At 43.2% G+C, this 17,123-nt stretch overlaps 5 protein-coding genes across 5 annotated transcripts; 2 read left to right on the plus strand and 3 right to left on the minus strand.

The window, feature by feature from the left end:
* Window positions 1–603: 603 nt before the first annotated feature.
* On the minus strand, window positions 604–2,655 carry SAPINGB_P001819 (uncharacterized protein; the record flags this gene model as incomplete). Its single annotated transcript, XM_031996539.1, has 1 exon — window positions 604–2,655. The coding sequence occupies one exon, from the start codon at window positions 2,653–2,655 to the stop codon at window positions 604–606; it is 2,052 nt and encodes a 683-aa protein (XP_031852430.1).
* A 343-nt stretch (window positions 2,656–2,998) lies between these two features.
* On the minus strand, window positions 2,999–3,706 carry SAPINGB_P001820 (uncharacterized protein; the record flags this gene model as incomplete). Its single annotated transcript, XM_031996540.1, has 2 exons — window positions 2,999–3,606; window positions 3,670–3,706. The coding sequence occupies 2 exons, from the start codon at window positions 3,704–3,706 to the stop codon at window positions 2,999–3,001; spliced, it is 645 nt and encodes a 214-aa protein (XP_031852431.1).
* A 719-nt stretch (window positions 3,707–4,425) lies between these two features.
* Window positions 4,426–6,249, plus strand: SAPINGB_P001821 (uncharacterized protein; the record flags this gene model as incomplete). Its single annotated transcript, XM_031996541.1, has 1 exon — window positions 4,426–6,249. The coding sequence occupies one exon, from the start codon at window positions 4,426–4,428 to the stop codon at window positions 6,247–6,249; it is 1,824 nt and encodes a 607-aa protein (XP_031852432.1).
* A 38-nt stretch (window positions 6,250–6,287) lies between these two features.
* On the minus strand, window positions 6,288–11,142 carry SAPINGB_P001822 (uncharacterized protein; the record flags this gene model as incomplete). Its single annotated transcript, XM_031996542.1, has 4 exons — window positions 6,288–10,019; window positions 10,077–10,160; window positions 10,210–10,314; window positions 10,606–11,142. The coding sequence occupies 4 exons, from the start codon at window positions 11,140–11,142 to the stop codon at window positions 6,288–6,290; spliced, it is 4,458 nt and encodes a 1,485-aa protein (XP_031852433.1).
* Window positions 11,143–11,474: 332 nt separating this feature from the next.
* Window positions 11,475–15,347, plus strand: SAPINGB_P001823 (uncharacterized protein; the record flags this gene model as incomplete). Its single annotated transcript, XM_031996543.1, has 1 exon — window positions 11,475–15,347. The coding sequence occupies one exon, from the start codon at window positions 11,475–11,477 to the stop codon at window positions 15,345–15,347; it is 3,873 nt and encodes a 1,290-aa protein (XP_031852434.1).
* Between the last annotated feature and the right edge of the window lie 1,776 nt (window positions 15,348–17,123).

Consider the following 17,123-nt stretch of genomic DNA (forward strand, 5'->3'; position numbering starts at 1 on the left):
CTTCTTATTTCTTTTCTCCCCCCCCCAACTGCTCTACTGCTAAATTGCGTTTCCTTTCTTTAGAAGTCAATTGGGTGGTCCCCACGCAGACTGTCAGTATTTCCATCTCCAGACTACACAACTAACTTTCTTTGTTTTTTTTGTTTTGTTTTGTTTTGCCACCACCAGAATCACTTAATACTATCACCACTTACCATATGGCAATCTCTCCAACCTTAATGTTTATTCTGTTGTACTTCCATCTCTTCTGTTTAGATTTTTTTTTAGTCTAATTTTATTAATATCTAGTTTTTTTTTTTTTTTTCAATTGTCTTTTAGAAAAATGGAGACGTTTAATTTTTGTCATTATAATTTTTTTTTCTTGTACTCTATTAAAAGAACAATTTGTACATGAAATAAATAAAACCTCCATATTATCATAAAAACAATAACAATCTTCTCCAAAAAGTGTTGTACTTTATCCCCCGCATAGTTATAAATCCATATGTGATTGTAACAAAAACCCTTTCTCGTTGTAGTCTTAACTGTACCACTTCTCAGTAACTACCTAGACCAAAGTAACTTAAATTTATTTTTTCTTATAAAATAACATGCAAAATTGTATCACTCAAACAATGCAGCCTCATCATCCAACTCGTCATCCTCAATTGCAAACCCAAATGAAAATCCCCCAGACTGTTTTCGTTCTTCATCTTGTTCACCACTCTCCGGACCGTTGCCATTGCCGTTACCAACAAGCTTCTGCCACTTTTTCGATACCATGTGTTGTTGGGACTCACTCTCATCACCTTGCTTAGCCTGCTCCAATTGACGCGCATGATCGCGGTCGCGCAAAAGCATCAACAATGGCATCCGCACAAACGCCTTGCTCAGTGCTCCAATAAACTCAGAGTTGCCAGATTGCAGAATCCGTCGTACAAATAAGTAAAACACGTACTTGGACATATCCACACCATCATCACACCCACATTCGTCGTCATCTTCCTCCATTGAACTTCCACTTCTTGCCTGATCTTCATCTTCATCTTCATCTTCATCCTCTACCTCTATTTCTTTTTTTGCGCCCTCTTTTTTACCATTAGAACTACCATACTCTTCACCATACCCTGTTTTCAATGCACGCTCAACTGCACTCCACCGAAACCCACTAATCTGATCATGCTTATTGTGCAGGAAATCAATCACGTCTGGCACCCGCACCACCGGAACAAAATTCCCTGTTAACGCCATACACTCGTCCAGATTCACCACCAAATGCCACCACCCACCTGGCACATGAACCATCTGTCCGGGCCCACAAATTCCGTGGCAAAACCCTGGCGTAGCGCGAGCAAGGTCGTAGTATCCACTTTGAAACCATTCCGCGATTGACACAGGTGCTGTCACTTCACTTTCTGCGGCATCAGTACCTACACCTGGTGGAGGAGCCAATGACTGGCCTACCCCGTCACTCCCTGACCGAAAAGAAGGGAACATGATCCAGTACTTATGTCCTGTAAGCACCACATTCCATGCAGAGGTTGCGTTGGGGTCTTTATGAAAGGAAGACCCGCTTCGCGCAGGTCCCACAATAAGCCATCGATGATTGGGTCTTACCTGAGGACCAAATACTGTGAAAACATCATTGTTTTTGTCTGTGAAAACAGAAGCTGGCATCCTGTACTCTCGGGACAATTCACCACCTACCTGCACACTGGTCTTTTTGCCTGTTTCAGGATCTCGGATCCTTACCGTACGTGCACGCATTGCTTCACTTCGGCAATCAAACAAATAAAGCGGTGATTCGTCACTGTTGTCTTGCATATACTCGTTGTAAACCTTAAGTGTCCAATCCATATACTCTTGTCTAAAGATTGTCTCGCTAAACCGTTCCACAAGGTTGTCCACAGTCCAGTCAGCAATAGGCGTTGTCAAATTGAGCATAAATGGTTTATTGTACCATTCCTGGTTATATTTCGCCAGTGACATGTCGTCTTCTTTAAATATAGGTATCAGTTTGCTTTCTCCGGTTCCGTTCTCTTGTTCTTCCTCAATGTCTTCTTGTAACGCACGTTCCAGAATCTTTTTGTAGTCGATCTGTGCACACTGGAACGGTCGGTATAACAAGTCTGAAAACACAATGTCACGGCAATCCACTCTAGCCTCGTCTGATTTTTCTGCTTTAACTTCACCTTCACCTTCATCATTCTCTTCTTTCTCTTTTGGAGCAGTCATCTCCCAAAAGGTCCGCCGCCAAGTGCCATACCATTTTTTTGGCGCACGTTTCTTGGGGTCTCGGTATACCATGTGCTTCCATAGCTCGTCATTCCAGCAGTATGCGAACATGGCTTTGCATGTGTGTCCAAGCGCGAGCAAATCTTGTGAGTGCTCTACGTCCTGCAAGATAGTCATCAACAGTTCGTCCGGTAGACGTCCAAAGTATGGGCCTAGGGTATCTGTGCGCGATCTTGGAGGCTTTCCGTCTGGCGACTTGTCTGCTAACAGCAACGCATTACCACTGGGTCGGATGCGCAGAGGGTGTGCACGTGTAAGAGTCGGCACAAAAACGGTGCTGCGCGGGACATGATGCTTCTTAGGCCGTTTTGAAGAGCGAGAGGGGTCTTCGGATTCTTCTGAAGTAATCTTACGGACCTGTGGAATCACGGATTCAGGCATTTTGGGGTATAATACTTCATCAATATGTTGAGAATGAAGCTGAAAAGTTTTTTTCTACACATGTGAGCTGATTTTTTTTTTTTTTTTTTTACGAGGATCAGAAAATCTGCTAGTTTAAGGGCCGCGTTGTTACAATAGATTTTCGGAAATCGACTTGTAACAAAATTTGACACTTATAATTTTATTTTTCTTTACTACTTTAACAAGACCCTGCCTCCAAATATTTCAAGTGATTCAAATCCTTTGTTGCTTCAAATAATATGCCCGATAAATATATATAAATATCCAGTATAATGTAAAGGTCCGTGAACAACGGTTTTTATTTTCTCCATTTTTTAGTCTTTCATCGGAGAAACATCCACCAAATTAGAAACAAAAACATGAGCGAGAGACCAATTACCGGGATATACTGACGAATCAAGGCCTCAATGTTGATACGTTTAGCGTGGCGCACATACTTCTTAGATTCAGCACGCAAGTTAGACGACAGATCCTGCATGCGGTCAAGCGAGTCACCGCGGTAAAGCAAATCCTCAATGTTTTTCGTCATGACACGCGTCACATCTTGGAGCTCAGCGTTGAGTCGGTCCAGGTTTTGAGTTGCACGAGTGTCTTGGTACAATCGCTTTGTCTTCTCAATAAAATTGTCAAACTTGATGAATGCAAAAGGCCGGGCCACCGTTTGGGCTTCAACGCCGTACGATGTGTAAAATTCCTTGGCTAGCTCGTCTAAAAACGAAAAAGCAAGTTTAGCAGGGTACGAGTGGTCTGTGATGCAAAAGTATACAATGTTGTTCTGAATTAGGTAGTGGATGTAGTACTTGCCGCTCTCGATGCTGGCCCGCGGCTCCGACTCCGGCGTGATTTTACGTGTCAGTAGCTTGATCTTCTGCTTCTGCTCCTCAATTTCTCGGTTGTTGTCGCTATCGACGCTCCCTGAGAGAGGGTTTCCTGAAAAAAAAAAATCTAAGTTAACAAACCATTCTAAAACGAACCCTCAAAAACTACACTTACCGTCACTAGCACGTGCAATATAGACTGAAAGGACCATTGTTTCCTTTGCGATGTTGTTTTTACAAGATGTTGTTGATGTTGCTGTTGGTGGTGATGGTAAGGTTTTTTTAAAAGGGGACACACACCAAAAAAAAAAGGCACCGCCGCAACTTTTGGTCAGCGTGTTAAAAAGATTCACGTGATCACAAACACTATCGGTGCGGCTTGAGTGGTAGATACTGCAAAACTTTTTGGGCCCGTCAAATCTGACTATAAAACGAAGGCAAAATGACGTGAATTTAAATTAAATCTCAATGATTCTCATTTAAAAAAAGCCTTTAGGATTAAAATATATATAAATTTGAGACTTCAATACTTAGTTTTAGTGTTTGTTTTGCCACTTATATCACGAAGGTTACAATCTCAATAATCTTCCAATACTCAAACTTTCATCCACCTTACCATTCTTCCATTCCAGAAATAAAACTCTCTGAAACCTCCATTAAAACTTGCTTTTCCCATCTCAATTATGGGGGTTCCCTAACCTTTCCTACCCTTCAAGATTGCAGCTGCCTCTCGACTTGCCTTTGGTGAGGTGCGGCGTGCACACTACCATATCAGCCCTTGCACCTTCTCCATGGTTCTCCCCGCACAAAGAACACCACCAAAAACTAAAAAAAATAAAAAAATAAAAAACATACGACAAGCAAACTTTTGCCAATAACATCTTCACTTCCACCATCAATAATACCTTTATTCATCAACTTTATTCCCATAATGCAAACCCCAAAGCAATCGCCTCCTTTTTATATCGGCGTCGATGTTGGAACAGGATCTGCGCGCGCGTGTCTCATCAACTCTGTTGGCAAAATTGTTGCCATTGAAAGCCAACCTATCGCCAAATGGGCCCCGCGTGCAGACCACTACAACCAATCTAGCACCAATATCTGGCGTGCTGTGTGTCGTGCTGTCAAGGCTACTGTAGACTCGGCTATCAGTAATTCCTCGGAATCTGGACTTTTTGAGCGTACGCAGGTTGTTGGCATTGGCTTCGATGCTACGTGTTCATTGGTTGCGCTACGCGAGGATGACGATAGCCCAGTCTATGTGGGCCCTGATTTTGACGATGACTCGCTACACACTGCAGACGAAGTCCAGGACATCATACTGTGGATGGACCATCGTGCGGGTATTCAGGCCGATGCAATTAACTCTACAGACCACCCGCTCTTGCAGTATGTGGGCGGCAAAATGTCTGTGGAAATGGAAATCCCCAAAGCTCTTTGGCTCAAAGACAATATGCCTCCTGGCGCCTTCGAGCACTGCAAGTTTTATGATCTTTCTGATTTTCTTACTCATAAAGCCACGGGCTCTGAAGCACGGTCCTTCTGCTCAGTCGTATGCAAACAAGGCTACGTCCCTGTGGGCATTGACGGCTCCATCAAGGGCTGGTCCCGCGAGTTTCTCGAGTCCATTGGCCTTGGCGAACTTGCAAAAGACAACTTTCGTAGACTTGGCGGCGTCAATGGAGAAAATGGTCAGATTCTGTCTGCAGGCACTTTTGTCGGGCTGTTAACCCCTGGAGCAGCCCAAGAGCTTGGCCTCTCAATCTTATGCGCCGTCGGCAGTGGCGTTATCGATGCTTATGCCGGCTGGATTGGAACTGTTGCGGCAACAACCTCTAGCCCCTCTTCTGTTGCCAAACTTCCACTTTCTGCACGTTTGGCTGCAGTGGCTGGAACCTCCACTTGTCATCTCGTCATGTCTGAAGATCCCATATTTGTTCCGGGAATTTGGGGGCCTTACCGCGATGTTCTTATCCCCGGAAAGTGGCTTGCTGAGGGCGGCCAGTCTTGCACAGGCGCTTTACTTTCTCACATCGTCACCACACATCCTGCTTATGCGCGAGCTCAAGAATTGGCTTTGGCTGAAGAAGATGAAGCCTCAACGGGGAAACCTGTCCAAGGCGAAGGAAATGTATTTGGCTGGCTCAACGCGCACCTAGCGCGGCTGGCAGCAAGTGTAGGCTCGCCCACTATTGCACACTATGCTCGGCATTACCTTTTCTACGGTGATCTACACGGCAACCGCTCGCCCATTGCAGATGCACGGATGCGCGGCGCTGTTGTCGGTTTGTCTATGAATGCTGGTGTGGACGACTTGGCACTGGCATACTACGGAGCCGTCGAGTTTATTGCTCAGCAGACTCGTCACATTGTGGACACTCTTAATGCCAGCGGCCACAATGTCTCGGCTATTTACCTTTCTGGCGGCGGCCAATGCCGTAATACCTTGCTCACGAGCACCATAGCCAAGTGCACGCGTATGCCAGTGGTCATTGCTGCCTATGTCGATGCTGCTGTTGTCCACGGTGCCGCTATGCTAGGCGCAAAAGCAGCTGCTGAGCACCATAGTGCGCAAAAGGGCTCTTCGTCGCTTTGGGAAATTATGGAGCGCATGACACAGCCAGGATCTATTGTAGAGCCCGAAGACTCTGGAAGTGTAGATTATAAAATTCTGGATGCAAAGTACAGTTTGTTTTTGGACATGGCAGAGTTCCAGCAGCGCGCTCGCAAATATGTAGATGATGCCCTTGTTTAGTTTGTTTTTCAATTAAATTTATGTTACACTAAAAAAAATTACTCGGAAATTCTGGTAATCGGGACCCAGTCGATGGTGGACCTCTGGCGATCATTTCTGCTCACTCTGTAAAAATGGTCTGTGTAGGCTGCTGCATTCATGTGAAGCAAAAATTTTTCGTCGTGTGTAATAACAATAAGTTGAAAGTTTTTCTGCGCCTTGCGTGTTGCAATAATGGACCCTAGAGCCTTTGCCAGCGACTCAATGTTGTCTTGATCCAAGTTGGTAGTTGGCTCGTCTAATGCAATTAACCCACAGTTGACACCAAAGCACTCAGCCAAAGCCAGGCGGATAATGATACTCGCCAGCACTTTTTGGCCTGCAGAGCACCGGCCACGCATATCTAATTCCACATCTTGTTTGATCATGCATACACGGTAGTTATAAGTGCGATTATTTCCGCGCGCACTCTCATTTTCCGACCGAATCAAAATCGTGTCAACATCTGTTCCTGAGTACGTTTTTTTCCAAAGCTCGTCAATAATGCGGTTAATTTCTTCCATCTTCATCGAATGATACTTCATAATGGCACTGTCTAATGCTTTCGCATACTTGGCCAAATCGTCGCTGGCTACTGACAGAGTGTGCATCTTGATGAGCGATCGCCTGTATTTTTCTCCAATATCCTTATATGTTGTATCCAATTCCAATTGCGCAACCTCCAGCTGCTCATGTAGCTGTTTAATCTCACCCATTTTACCTTCAGCATCAGCAAATAGTTTGGTTTTTTCCTCATTGAGTATATTCTCACGCTGTTTAAGTTTTTCAGACTGTGCCTCAATGTTCATGCCTTCGAGCTCTTGAATCCGTACAATTCCCTTATCAACGCGCCGCTGTAACCGCCTAATCTCCACGTTATCCTTGAGCATCCGGTCATGTGTGCTAAGATCTGCAAGTTCCATTTCAGCTTTGGTCAGCTCCTTAGTCTGGGAATCTAAGTCCGCATTGGTATCATTGAGTTGCTCTTGCAAGGTCTCAACAAGTGCACGGCACGTTTTGAGAGGCTCATCGCCACCATTCTTTTCATAAGCATCAATTTCTTTGCATATGTTTTCCAAGTCCCGCAAAACGTCATGCATGCGAGCATACTTGACAGAAATTTCCTGCTCTCTCTGCGCTCCTTTAAGCTTAATATCGGTCGCAAGAGTTTCCTGTTCCTTAACTTGTAATGCAATAACTTCAATTTCTTGTTTGTTTTCGGCAACACGACTATTCATCTCCAAACGCTCTTTGTCCAAAGTTTTAATTTCTGCTTCGGCAACATTACGATCGTCTAACTGTTTTTGGAGATCGGAAATGCGCAGTTTCTTTTTATTAATAGCACTCTCCATTTTATTTGCCAAAATGCGTGCTTGATCTCGCTCTTCAAGTAATGCACGTAATTCCTTATCTATCCGTTTAGATTCTTCATTCTTGACGCTAATTTGTCCCAAAATCTGCGAGCTGCTACCCAGTTCTCCGGTATCTATACGAAGCTGTGCCTGCACAGTCTCAATTTCTCCACGGATACTGGTCAGCTCAGCGCCATTGCGAACCAAGTCGGAAGAAGCACGACGTAAAGATTCAACGTGTTCGAGTCTTGTTTTAGCAGCTTCCACTGCAGATTTGGTAGCGTCATCGTTGGCTCGAGCTTCCTTAACGGAGGTTTGTAATGCAGGTTGTTCGTTTAAATCATAAGGAATAAGGCCATTTTCTAAAGCCTTAAGACGGGAAATACTTGGGGATAAGTCACGAACAATCTTCAGTGCTTCTGTTATTTGCTCCAACGAGGTTTTAAGCCCCTCGATATCGCTAATGTGTTCATCCTTTTTTTCCATGATGGACAGAAAGCCATCCTTTTCTTGAGAAGTTTGGAACTTGCGGCAACACATGAGACAAAGATTCTGTTTTTCAGCCACTTCTACGGCTCTTTCATTGAGGTTCTTCAAAAAGCTATTTTCACCAATAGAAGATGTTACTGTACGCTCCTGAATCTCGAGTTCAGAAACTTTTTCGTCATAATCCTTGTAATCAAAATCGATTTGGTCGTAGATTGACTCTAAAAGTTCCTTCTTTTCTTTGTTCAATTTCTCTATATTTTTCTTATTCATGTCAAGACGTGATTCGCAAAGAGAAAGTTCGCGCTTTGCAGTATCATGTTTATGAACAGCTTCGTCATAGACTTTTTGGGTTGCAGAAATGGCATCACGAAGACCTGATTCAGTCTGTTGCGTAGTTAATGTTTCAATGTCAAGGTTGACAGTAGCAAAATCACTCTTTTTAGCAGAAATGAGAGCTCTGAGTGCAGCTTCACGCTTAGCCAAGTCCTCTTGAAGATATAAAATCTTTGCTCTATTTTCGGATTCTTCATTCACAAGTTTTAAATCAGCATTAAGTTTGTCAATGTCTGTTGAAAGCTCTGCCAAACGGGTTTCTTTAAGTTGAACGCTGTTATCAGTTTGGATACGTTCTAAAGTGTCTGCAGATTTTGCCAACTGTTTTTCAAGATCAACAAGTTGCGACTTTTCATAAGCTATAGTGGCCTCATCAACTATTGTGGATTCAACTGTTCGTTTAAGGTTTGCAATTTTTTCTGTACATTTGCGAATGTCATTTGCAAGATCTGTTGCAATATGTTCAAGCTTGAGTTTCTTGGACACGACTTGTTGAATGCGCTTAGATGATTCATTATCGGCTACTGCATTTTTTGTTTTTTCAGATTCAAGTTGAAGCTTGTGTCTTTCTCTAACATCATGCATAGTGCCAAAGATATCTGCAAACTCACTATGAGTGAATACGGTTGTTTTATTTAGTGATTCCTCTGGTAATTCAAAGACAGAAGCTGATGAGCATACTTTTTTGGTACGTGCACTAAGTAACCCATGGTATCGTTTAGATGCAGCCTCCAGTTGCCCCTCTTTAAGGTTTGTTTCGCGGTAATGTTTGTTAATACCTTCGATAGTAGTTTTTTCTTTTGCAATTTGGGCTTTGACAGTCTGCACACGCTTAGCACGAGAGTCTAGTCTTTTGTCAAAATCAAGAACTTGTTTTTGAAGTTCTTCATCAGTGCCTTCAAAAACCGTTGAAGTGGAAGCTTTGAGACGATCAATAGATTTTAGGTAAAGGTTGTTTTCACTTCTGAGTTTGGAAAGCTCCTGAAGGGAGTCTTGAAGGTCAGCACTAGAATCGAGTACCTTTTTGATCTCTTCAAGAATAGTATCGTGGTCATTTTTTATTTTATTAACCTGTGTGGTGAGGCCGTCAATGTCCTCTGATATTTTAACTGCGCGGTCCTCAATAGCGCGTGCACGGTCCTTGTCTTGTTTATAAAATTCGGTAGAGTTTTGCTCGATTTTGATTGTGGCTGCATATTCTTTTCGGAGTGATTTGATATTGTCTAAAGCTTTTGTAAATTTTTGAGACTCGAAAATTTCGTCAAACTTTTTCTTTAGCACAGAGGGTTCAGATAGGGGCCATAGAGACTCTTCCTGATGGCAAAAAATGACGTTTTCTAAAATGGCACGAGAAACACCAATATAAAGAGGCATCTGGGCATCAAGATCAGTGCATCGGGTAGACATTGATACTCGCTTTTCGTCATTAATGGCAAGCAATTGTCCCTCAAGAGTTTTAAAAGTGCGGGTAGTTTTCTTGACAGTAAGTTGCATTGAACGAGTGGCAATCATTTGGACGCCATTGACATTGGTAAAAGCGAGTTTAACCTGTGCCAGGACTTCTCTTTCACCTACAAGCTGTAATAAAGATATGATATTAGAGAAAATAAATGTTAAATTGGTTTATTTTCATACCTTTGGATCATGAATAAATGCACCTCCTTTACTGTTTGGAGGAAGATCACCTGTGGTAATATACTTGAGACATTCAATAATTGTCTAAAGAATTAGAAAAGTAATTTTTAATCAATTCAAAAATATTACATACTGTTTTTCCGGAGCCATTCTGGCCTACAATCAAAGTGAGAGGAGTACCAAACTGGATCGTCTCTCGCTGGGTATTGTCAAAAGACCGAATACCTTGTATTGATAGCTTTTGAAAGTTAGAATTGCTTTATTAAATTAAATTAATTCTAAATACCTTAAAAATGCTAGACCTGAAATAGTCATGTCAGTAATGAGTTTTTTTTTTATTTCATTTATTTCTATTAGATGGAATTGTTTATTTACATACATGAGTGGTGGTGATATATAATCTTGAGTTTATGGAGGTTTCCAAATAAATAAACAAAATAATATACTCAGATCACGTGTTCATGAATAATTTTGCATGACATGACTATGGAGTTTTTTTTGGGGGGGGATTTTAGATTTCAAATTCTACATGAGGCAGATCCCTAGAAGCAGTAACTCCGTTTGTTTCTGTTTCGAGATCGTTTCTGAGGGTTGTACCATCGCGCAGGGAAGTCCAAACACCCTTAACTAGATCAAAACGCTTGGGTCCGGAGATAGGGCTGGACCACCAGATCTGCTTGTTGGGCGGCTGTTTATTGATGACATAGGAACCAACGGTGGGCAGGTAAAGGGTAAGCACACCTTGGGCCAGCTCCACGTCAAGATCCGGGATGGATTCGGAGAGGTCTTCGTATGTAGTGAGAATTGTCTCGAGGGCCTCATCGGCGACATGGTGGAAGTCGTCAGAGGAGATCTGGTCAACGTCAGCCTCTGTGGGGACAGAAGAGTAGTTGCGGCGGGCTGTTGCGATGGAGAACGGGGTTGATGTGAGATGTTGTTTATAGATAAGAGAAGAAGCTAAATCTGTGCGTAGTCGCAGTGCTCTAGTTGGCACGACCAGCATGCGAGATTGAGCTACTGATGCAACAGAACTTCTGGATAATCTAGCGAAGGACCGTCTGAGCATTTTTTTTGGTTGTTGTTGTTGTAGTAGTTGTTAAATATATTGTGGTTGGTTATTAAAATTGGTGATGATTAATATTGGAGGGTTTTGGCTGGTTAAGAGGATTTTGTGATGGTGAAAAAAAAAAAAAAATGCTTACTTAGTACTTACTAATGGTCACGTGCGATTTTTCTACACTTTTTTTTTTTTTCTTGCCTGTCTACACATTTATTATGCATACAAAGTCCACCACCACCACACACACACAAACACACAACTTCCCCCCCCCCTAAAGAGCCCTTTTTTTCCCTTCCTTTTCTCCCAACCTCCAACAAGCCCTCAAGAAGCAGATCGCCATGCCAAAGCCCAAACCTGCTACTGCTGCTCAAAACTCCCCCCAGACCATCGCTGCAGATGCCTCAGATGTTTCGGATGCGCCAGCATCTGCGGCTGCAACTGGCGCAGGTCGCCTGGCCTCTTCTTCTTCTTCTTCGGTGCAAAAGGCATTACCCCCACCATCTGCAACACAAACACAAACACAAACAACAACAACGACAACAATGCACCATCATCAACAACAACAACAACAACAACAACAACAGCACATATTAGACCCAAACATTTATCCCCTTTCGCGTGAAAAAACTCCGGCAGAAATGTCTGTTTCGTTTCCTCATGTGGCCTCTAGAGTCCGTAGACGAACCGCTGAGGTGTCTGGTGCGTTGTTTCCAGATTCTAGTGCCTGCCCTTCAATGACCCTTGTTCCAGCTACCACCACCACCACAGCATCAGCATCAACATCTACAGCCAATACAAACCTCGTCCCACGTAAACGCAACTCTTCAACCCTTGTTGGATCCTCCAGCAAACCTTCGTTGCCTTTAGATTCCAAACTATCCTTAGCAATGTCTTCAAACTCGTTACTTACTACCACCGCAGAGACTTCTGCTGATGATGCGACTGTTGCTGTTGCTGTTGATTCTGCTGCTGCTGCTACCCAATCCACCTCATCCTCATCCTCAAACCCGCACAAGATACGTCGTATTGAAGCCACTAGCGACTCACAACCCATCCATCATTCAACCAACATCCTTCGTAACAGTACTACTACAGCCTCTTCCTCTTTTTCATCTTCTTCTTCTTCTTCATCTTCATCTTCATCCCAAATACCTCGTGAGCAATCTCTCCTTGGATTCCCACCACTGGCATCATCCTCTTCTTCCTCCGCAACTCTTCTCTTAGCTCCCCCTTCAGTCCTCGACCCTTCCTCCGCAGTATCCTCACCGGTCCCCGTTTCAAACCCCACGGGCCCACTAGAAACTCCACTTTCACCTGCTAACTCTCCTCGAACCGACACTGAAGATGAAGACTTGACCCGCGGTGCCGGCATCGCCGGTGGCTCCTCCTCTTCTTCCGTTGCAGCTAACGGTGACCACAGAAATGCTATGGCCTCTTCACAAGCCTCATCAACTCGCACCTCATTGACCACTGTCAACTCCTTTCTCATCAAGAACCTCACAAGTCCATCGCGTGTCCCGTGCAGCCTTAATCTCCATCCAACTCTAGACGATGCACATACCGTCATCGACACGTTTGGGAACATGTCTCCTCAGCTCAAACGTAATGTACTTTTTAAAATGCTTCAAGCATGCGACCGCAAAACTCTATCCATCATGTCAGGCATCATTATGTCTGCTCTCCGCCACGATATTCTTTCGGCTCTTCCCACAGAACTCATTCCAAATATTCTTGGCTACCTCGATGTCAAGTCGTTGTGTGCCGCCTGCCAGGTCTCCAAGTCCTGGCGCACCATCATCGACGCTTCCGAAATCACATGGAAAGCGCTACTAACCCGCGATGAGTATCATTACACCCCAGTCGAATTTTCCCGTGCTCAAAATGAGCACTGGGACTACTTGACATGGGGACGCAAGCCAGGCGATGATGACAAGAAAACGGCGTTATCCTCAAATTCTCCGTCTCCTCTACCTTCCCTTGCACAGCCCATCAACATTTTCAAGGCCATTTACCGCCGAAAGCATCTCATCAATAAAAACTGGCTGGACCCTAACTCTCGTCCCTACCATCTGTCCATGCCGGGCAATCCCCAAGACATGATTACTTGTCTCCAGTTTGACGATGATAAAATCGTCATTGGATCCGACGACTATACAATCACCATTTACGACACCAACACCGGTGTCAAGCGCACCAAACTCAACGGCCACACGGGTGGTGTCTGGGCCCTCCAGTATGTTGACAATACCCTCGTCTCAGGCTCTACAGACCGCACTGTTCGCGTTTGGGACATTAAACGCCAAGTCTGCACCCACGTTTTTTTCGGTCATGTCTCTACGGTTCGTTGCCTCGACATTATCCTCCCGGTCCAAATCGGTACCGACCATCACGGCAACCCCATCATAGCCCCAAAGCATCCACTTATTGTCACTGGCTCACGCGACCACAATCTACGCGTGTGGCGGCTACCCCCAGAGGGCTCTGGCCCAACAAACTTTGCCACTGAACCTCCACATACTGGTGAGGCCTTCTTCATGCACGTTTTGTCGGGCCACACTGACTCGGTGCGCGCAATCTCTGGTCATGGAAACCTTGTTGTTTCCGGCTCCTATGACACCACTGTCCGTGTTTGGGAAGTTGAGTCAGGCAGCTGCCGCTGGGTTTTGGAGGGACATGCTCAACGTGTTTACAGTGCCGTGATTGATCCCAAGCGCAATCGCTGTATCTCTGGCTCCATGGACTGGCTTGTTAAAGTTTGGTCTTTGGAAACTGGATCTCTACTCTACACTCTACAAGGGCACACTTCTTTGGTTGGCCTGGTGGACCTAAACCGTACGACCATTGTGTCCGCTGCCGCAGATGCAACCCTGCGTGTGTGGAACCCAGAGGATGGAACCTTTTTGCACAAGCTTGAGGGCCACCGAGGTGCCATCATTTCGTTCCAGCACGACGAGTATAAGGTTGTTTCCGGGTCAGAAGAGATTCTAAAGCTCTGGAACATTCGTACTGGCACACTTGTGCGTGACCTACTCCAAGGCATGCAACGCATCTGGCAGGTTCGTTTTGACGGCCGCCGCTGTGTTGCCGTTGTTATTCACAATGGTCGCACTTCTGTCGAAGTATTGGACTTTGACTACGACCCATATGCTAAGGACGACCGCCCACGGACCGTGCGTGTTGTGACTTCAGATAATGATCAGGGCCAGGGTCAACAACAACAGCAACATGCACTCATGGCCAATGAAGGGTTTGGTGGGAACAATTTGGCCCACAATAATCATGCCAATTTTGGAGGTGCTGCAGCTCCTGCTCTTGTTCATGCAGCTCCTGCTCAAGCTCAAGCTCAAGCTCCTGCTCCTGCTCAAGCCCCCGAACCTCCTGCTCCTGCCCCTGCCCCTGCCCCTGCCCCTGAAGTCACTACAGAGGAACATATTCATTTGCATGCGACCGCTAGACAGTCCAATGCAGCTTTAACCGGTCGGGCTGCTCGAGCTGATCGTACTACTCGGGCTCGAGATTTATATCGAGCAAATGCTCCTGTGATTGCGGCAAATGAAGGGACCGCTGGAACACAATTACAGCGCCGGCAACGTTCAACTACAGTTGCTCCCGCTGCACCCACAGTTTCGCATGCAGTAGCTGCCACCACTACTACTGTAGGTTCGCGTCATCCGCCTATTGCAACAACAGATGGTCGGATGCTGGTGCCAAGGGTAACCATGGACGCCTTGGTGGAGCGGACTGGTCAAGAAAATGCAGCAGCCATGGAACAAATATTTCCAGAGTTTGGGGCTACCTCATCCACCAGGTTCCCTTTTTCTTCTTCTTCTTCTTCTTCGTCTGCTTCTGCTTCTTCTTCTTCTACTTCTACTTCCGCAGCAGCAATTGCTGAAACTACTACTGGGCCGTCGAACTTGGACCGAACTCATACGAGATCACAAGGTGCGCATCAGGGATTGCAGTTGTACATTCCAACCGAGCACGGACTCAAACAATTGAGCTCGTTGAATGAGTATTCTCAGTCAACGATGTCCAACGCTTTGGGGGCTTCTAGGACGCTTGCTCCTGCAACATCTGCTACTTCGTCACTCAATAGGGTAATTGAGGATGCTGAAATGGGAGATGATGATGCTGAAGATGAAGACGTTGATGATGAAGAGGAAGATGAAGAAGGAGACAACCAAGTTGATTTCCCTGCTGCCGTCTTTTAATTAAATATTTAAAAGAGAAAAAAAATGCCATAAAAATATTTAGAAAATGAATGGAGGGGGAAGGTTGAAAAAAAAATTAATAAAGAACTAAAAAAGGATCACTGTATATCATTCTTGAAGTCTTGATTTTTTTTCTTTATAAAATAAAATAAAAATACACATATAAATAGTGAAAAAAATAGTGAAAAAATAGAAAAAAAAAATTTAATATGATTGAGAGTAGGGTTGCAAGTAACGCCGCATGACATAAGAAGGGGGGGGGGGGAACTGAAATTTTCAATGTTGCCGTATGTGCCCGTGTGCATGTAAACGACGGCTGCATAAAAGAGTCCAAAAGGAGTCCGGGGGGATGGGGATTTAGCACTTTGCCAATGGGGGTTTTTTTTTTTTTTATTTATTTTTCCAAGCATATGTTACAGATTGATTGAGTGACAATAGAATGATGCTGAGTATTATCAAAATACTTTTGATTGTTTGGTCTATAGAAAATTAGTAAAAGTTCAATGTATATACTAGGGGTTTCATAAATCTGGGAATTAATGTCAGAAGCTAATTAGCTTAAAGGTAATAAGAGAGGAAAAGAATAGACAATGTTTAGTTTATATGATCTGTTAAATATATATATATATATATCTCAATAGATTTATTGTCATAAATTTTTTTATGATTTTAAAAATGAAAAAATTGTCAATAAAAAATTCATTTTCATTAATCTTTATATTTTTGGCAGGAGACTCTTTAGATTCTTAGATTGATCTAATCTGATATGATATAAATGAAAAACAAAAAAAAAACGTGCGGCTCAATGCTTTTTTTTTTCCAAGCTCATCACCATAAAGCATTTTTCTCATAGTTTTCATCACAGCTTAATTTTTTTGAGAGATAACCAGGTTCAAACCCCTCCCCTGTTATAATAACTCAAATAGTTAGATCATGTTAAGGTTGTAATACATTGAACATTGAAAAGTTACTTTCATTTTACTCTAACGGGTATCTTTGGTACTATTGATGGTTACCAGGTAAACTTAAATGTTATTTTTTTTTTATTCCATCTCCTTCATTCCAAGAATTCAATACTGAGATTTACCCACTTTGCGAGAACTTTCAAGAACAATTGCTTTAGACTTTTTTTTTTTTTTTTTCCTTCTTCTTCATCTTCTTCTTCCACTTGCCCGGCCTCGGAGCCGACCGCGGGTCTTGGCCTATTAAGCGTTGAGTTCTTTTTTTTTTTTTTTTTTTTTTTTTTTTTTTGCTGGCTATTAATTTCAGTCAACGGACGTATCCATCCATCCATCCATCCATTCCATTCCATTCGAATTCATTTTTTCAATCTGCCAACTAACCTGCCCTTTGTTGCAACTTTACAATGACTGGTTTTAATCAATTTTTTTTTTTTTATTTTTGTTTTCAACAATCTTTGAAACTACAATAATTAAATAGACCAATCAGTTAAGTTAAAAGTTTGGTATACCACTATATATATATATATATATATAAAAAGAATAAAATAAAAAAATTTAATACAAACTGCCACTCTAACACAACCCTTACAACATAAATAAATCTACAACCAGGGCAGGTGGGATCTTCTCAAAAAAAAAAAAAATAAAAATAACAGTAATATAATAAAATAAAATAAAATAAAATAAAAATAAAAAAAAGTAATTGTCACAAATGTTTGTGTACAGATGACTTCAATGACTCAAAAAAAAAAAAAAAAAAACCACTTTTTACATTTTCTTAGGTCATTGTCAAAGGACACATTTTGTAGGCTGT

Source organism: Magnusiomyces paraingens, assembly GCF_902498895.1.
Source record: "Magnusiomyces paraingens strain CBS 517.90 genome assembly, contig: contig2, whole genome shotgun sequence".
Classification (NCBI taxonomy): Eukaryota; Fungi; Ascomycota; class Dipodascomycetes; order Dipodascales; family Dipodascaceae; genus Magnusiomyces; species Magnusiomyces paraingens.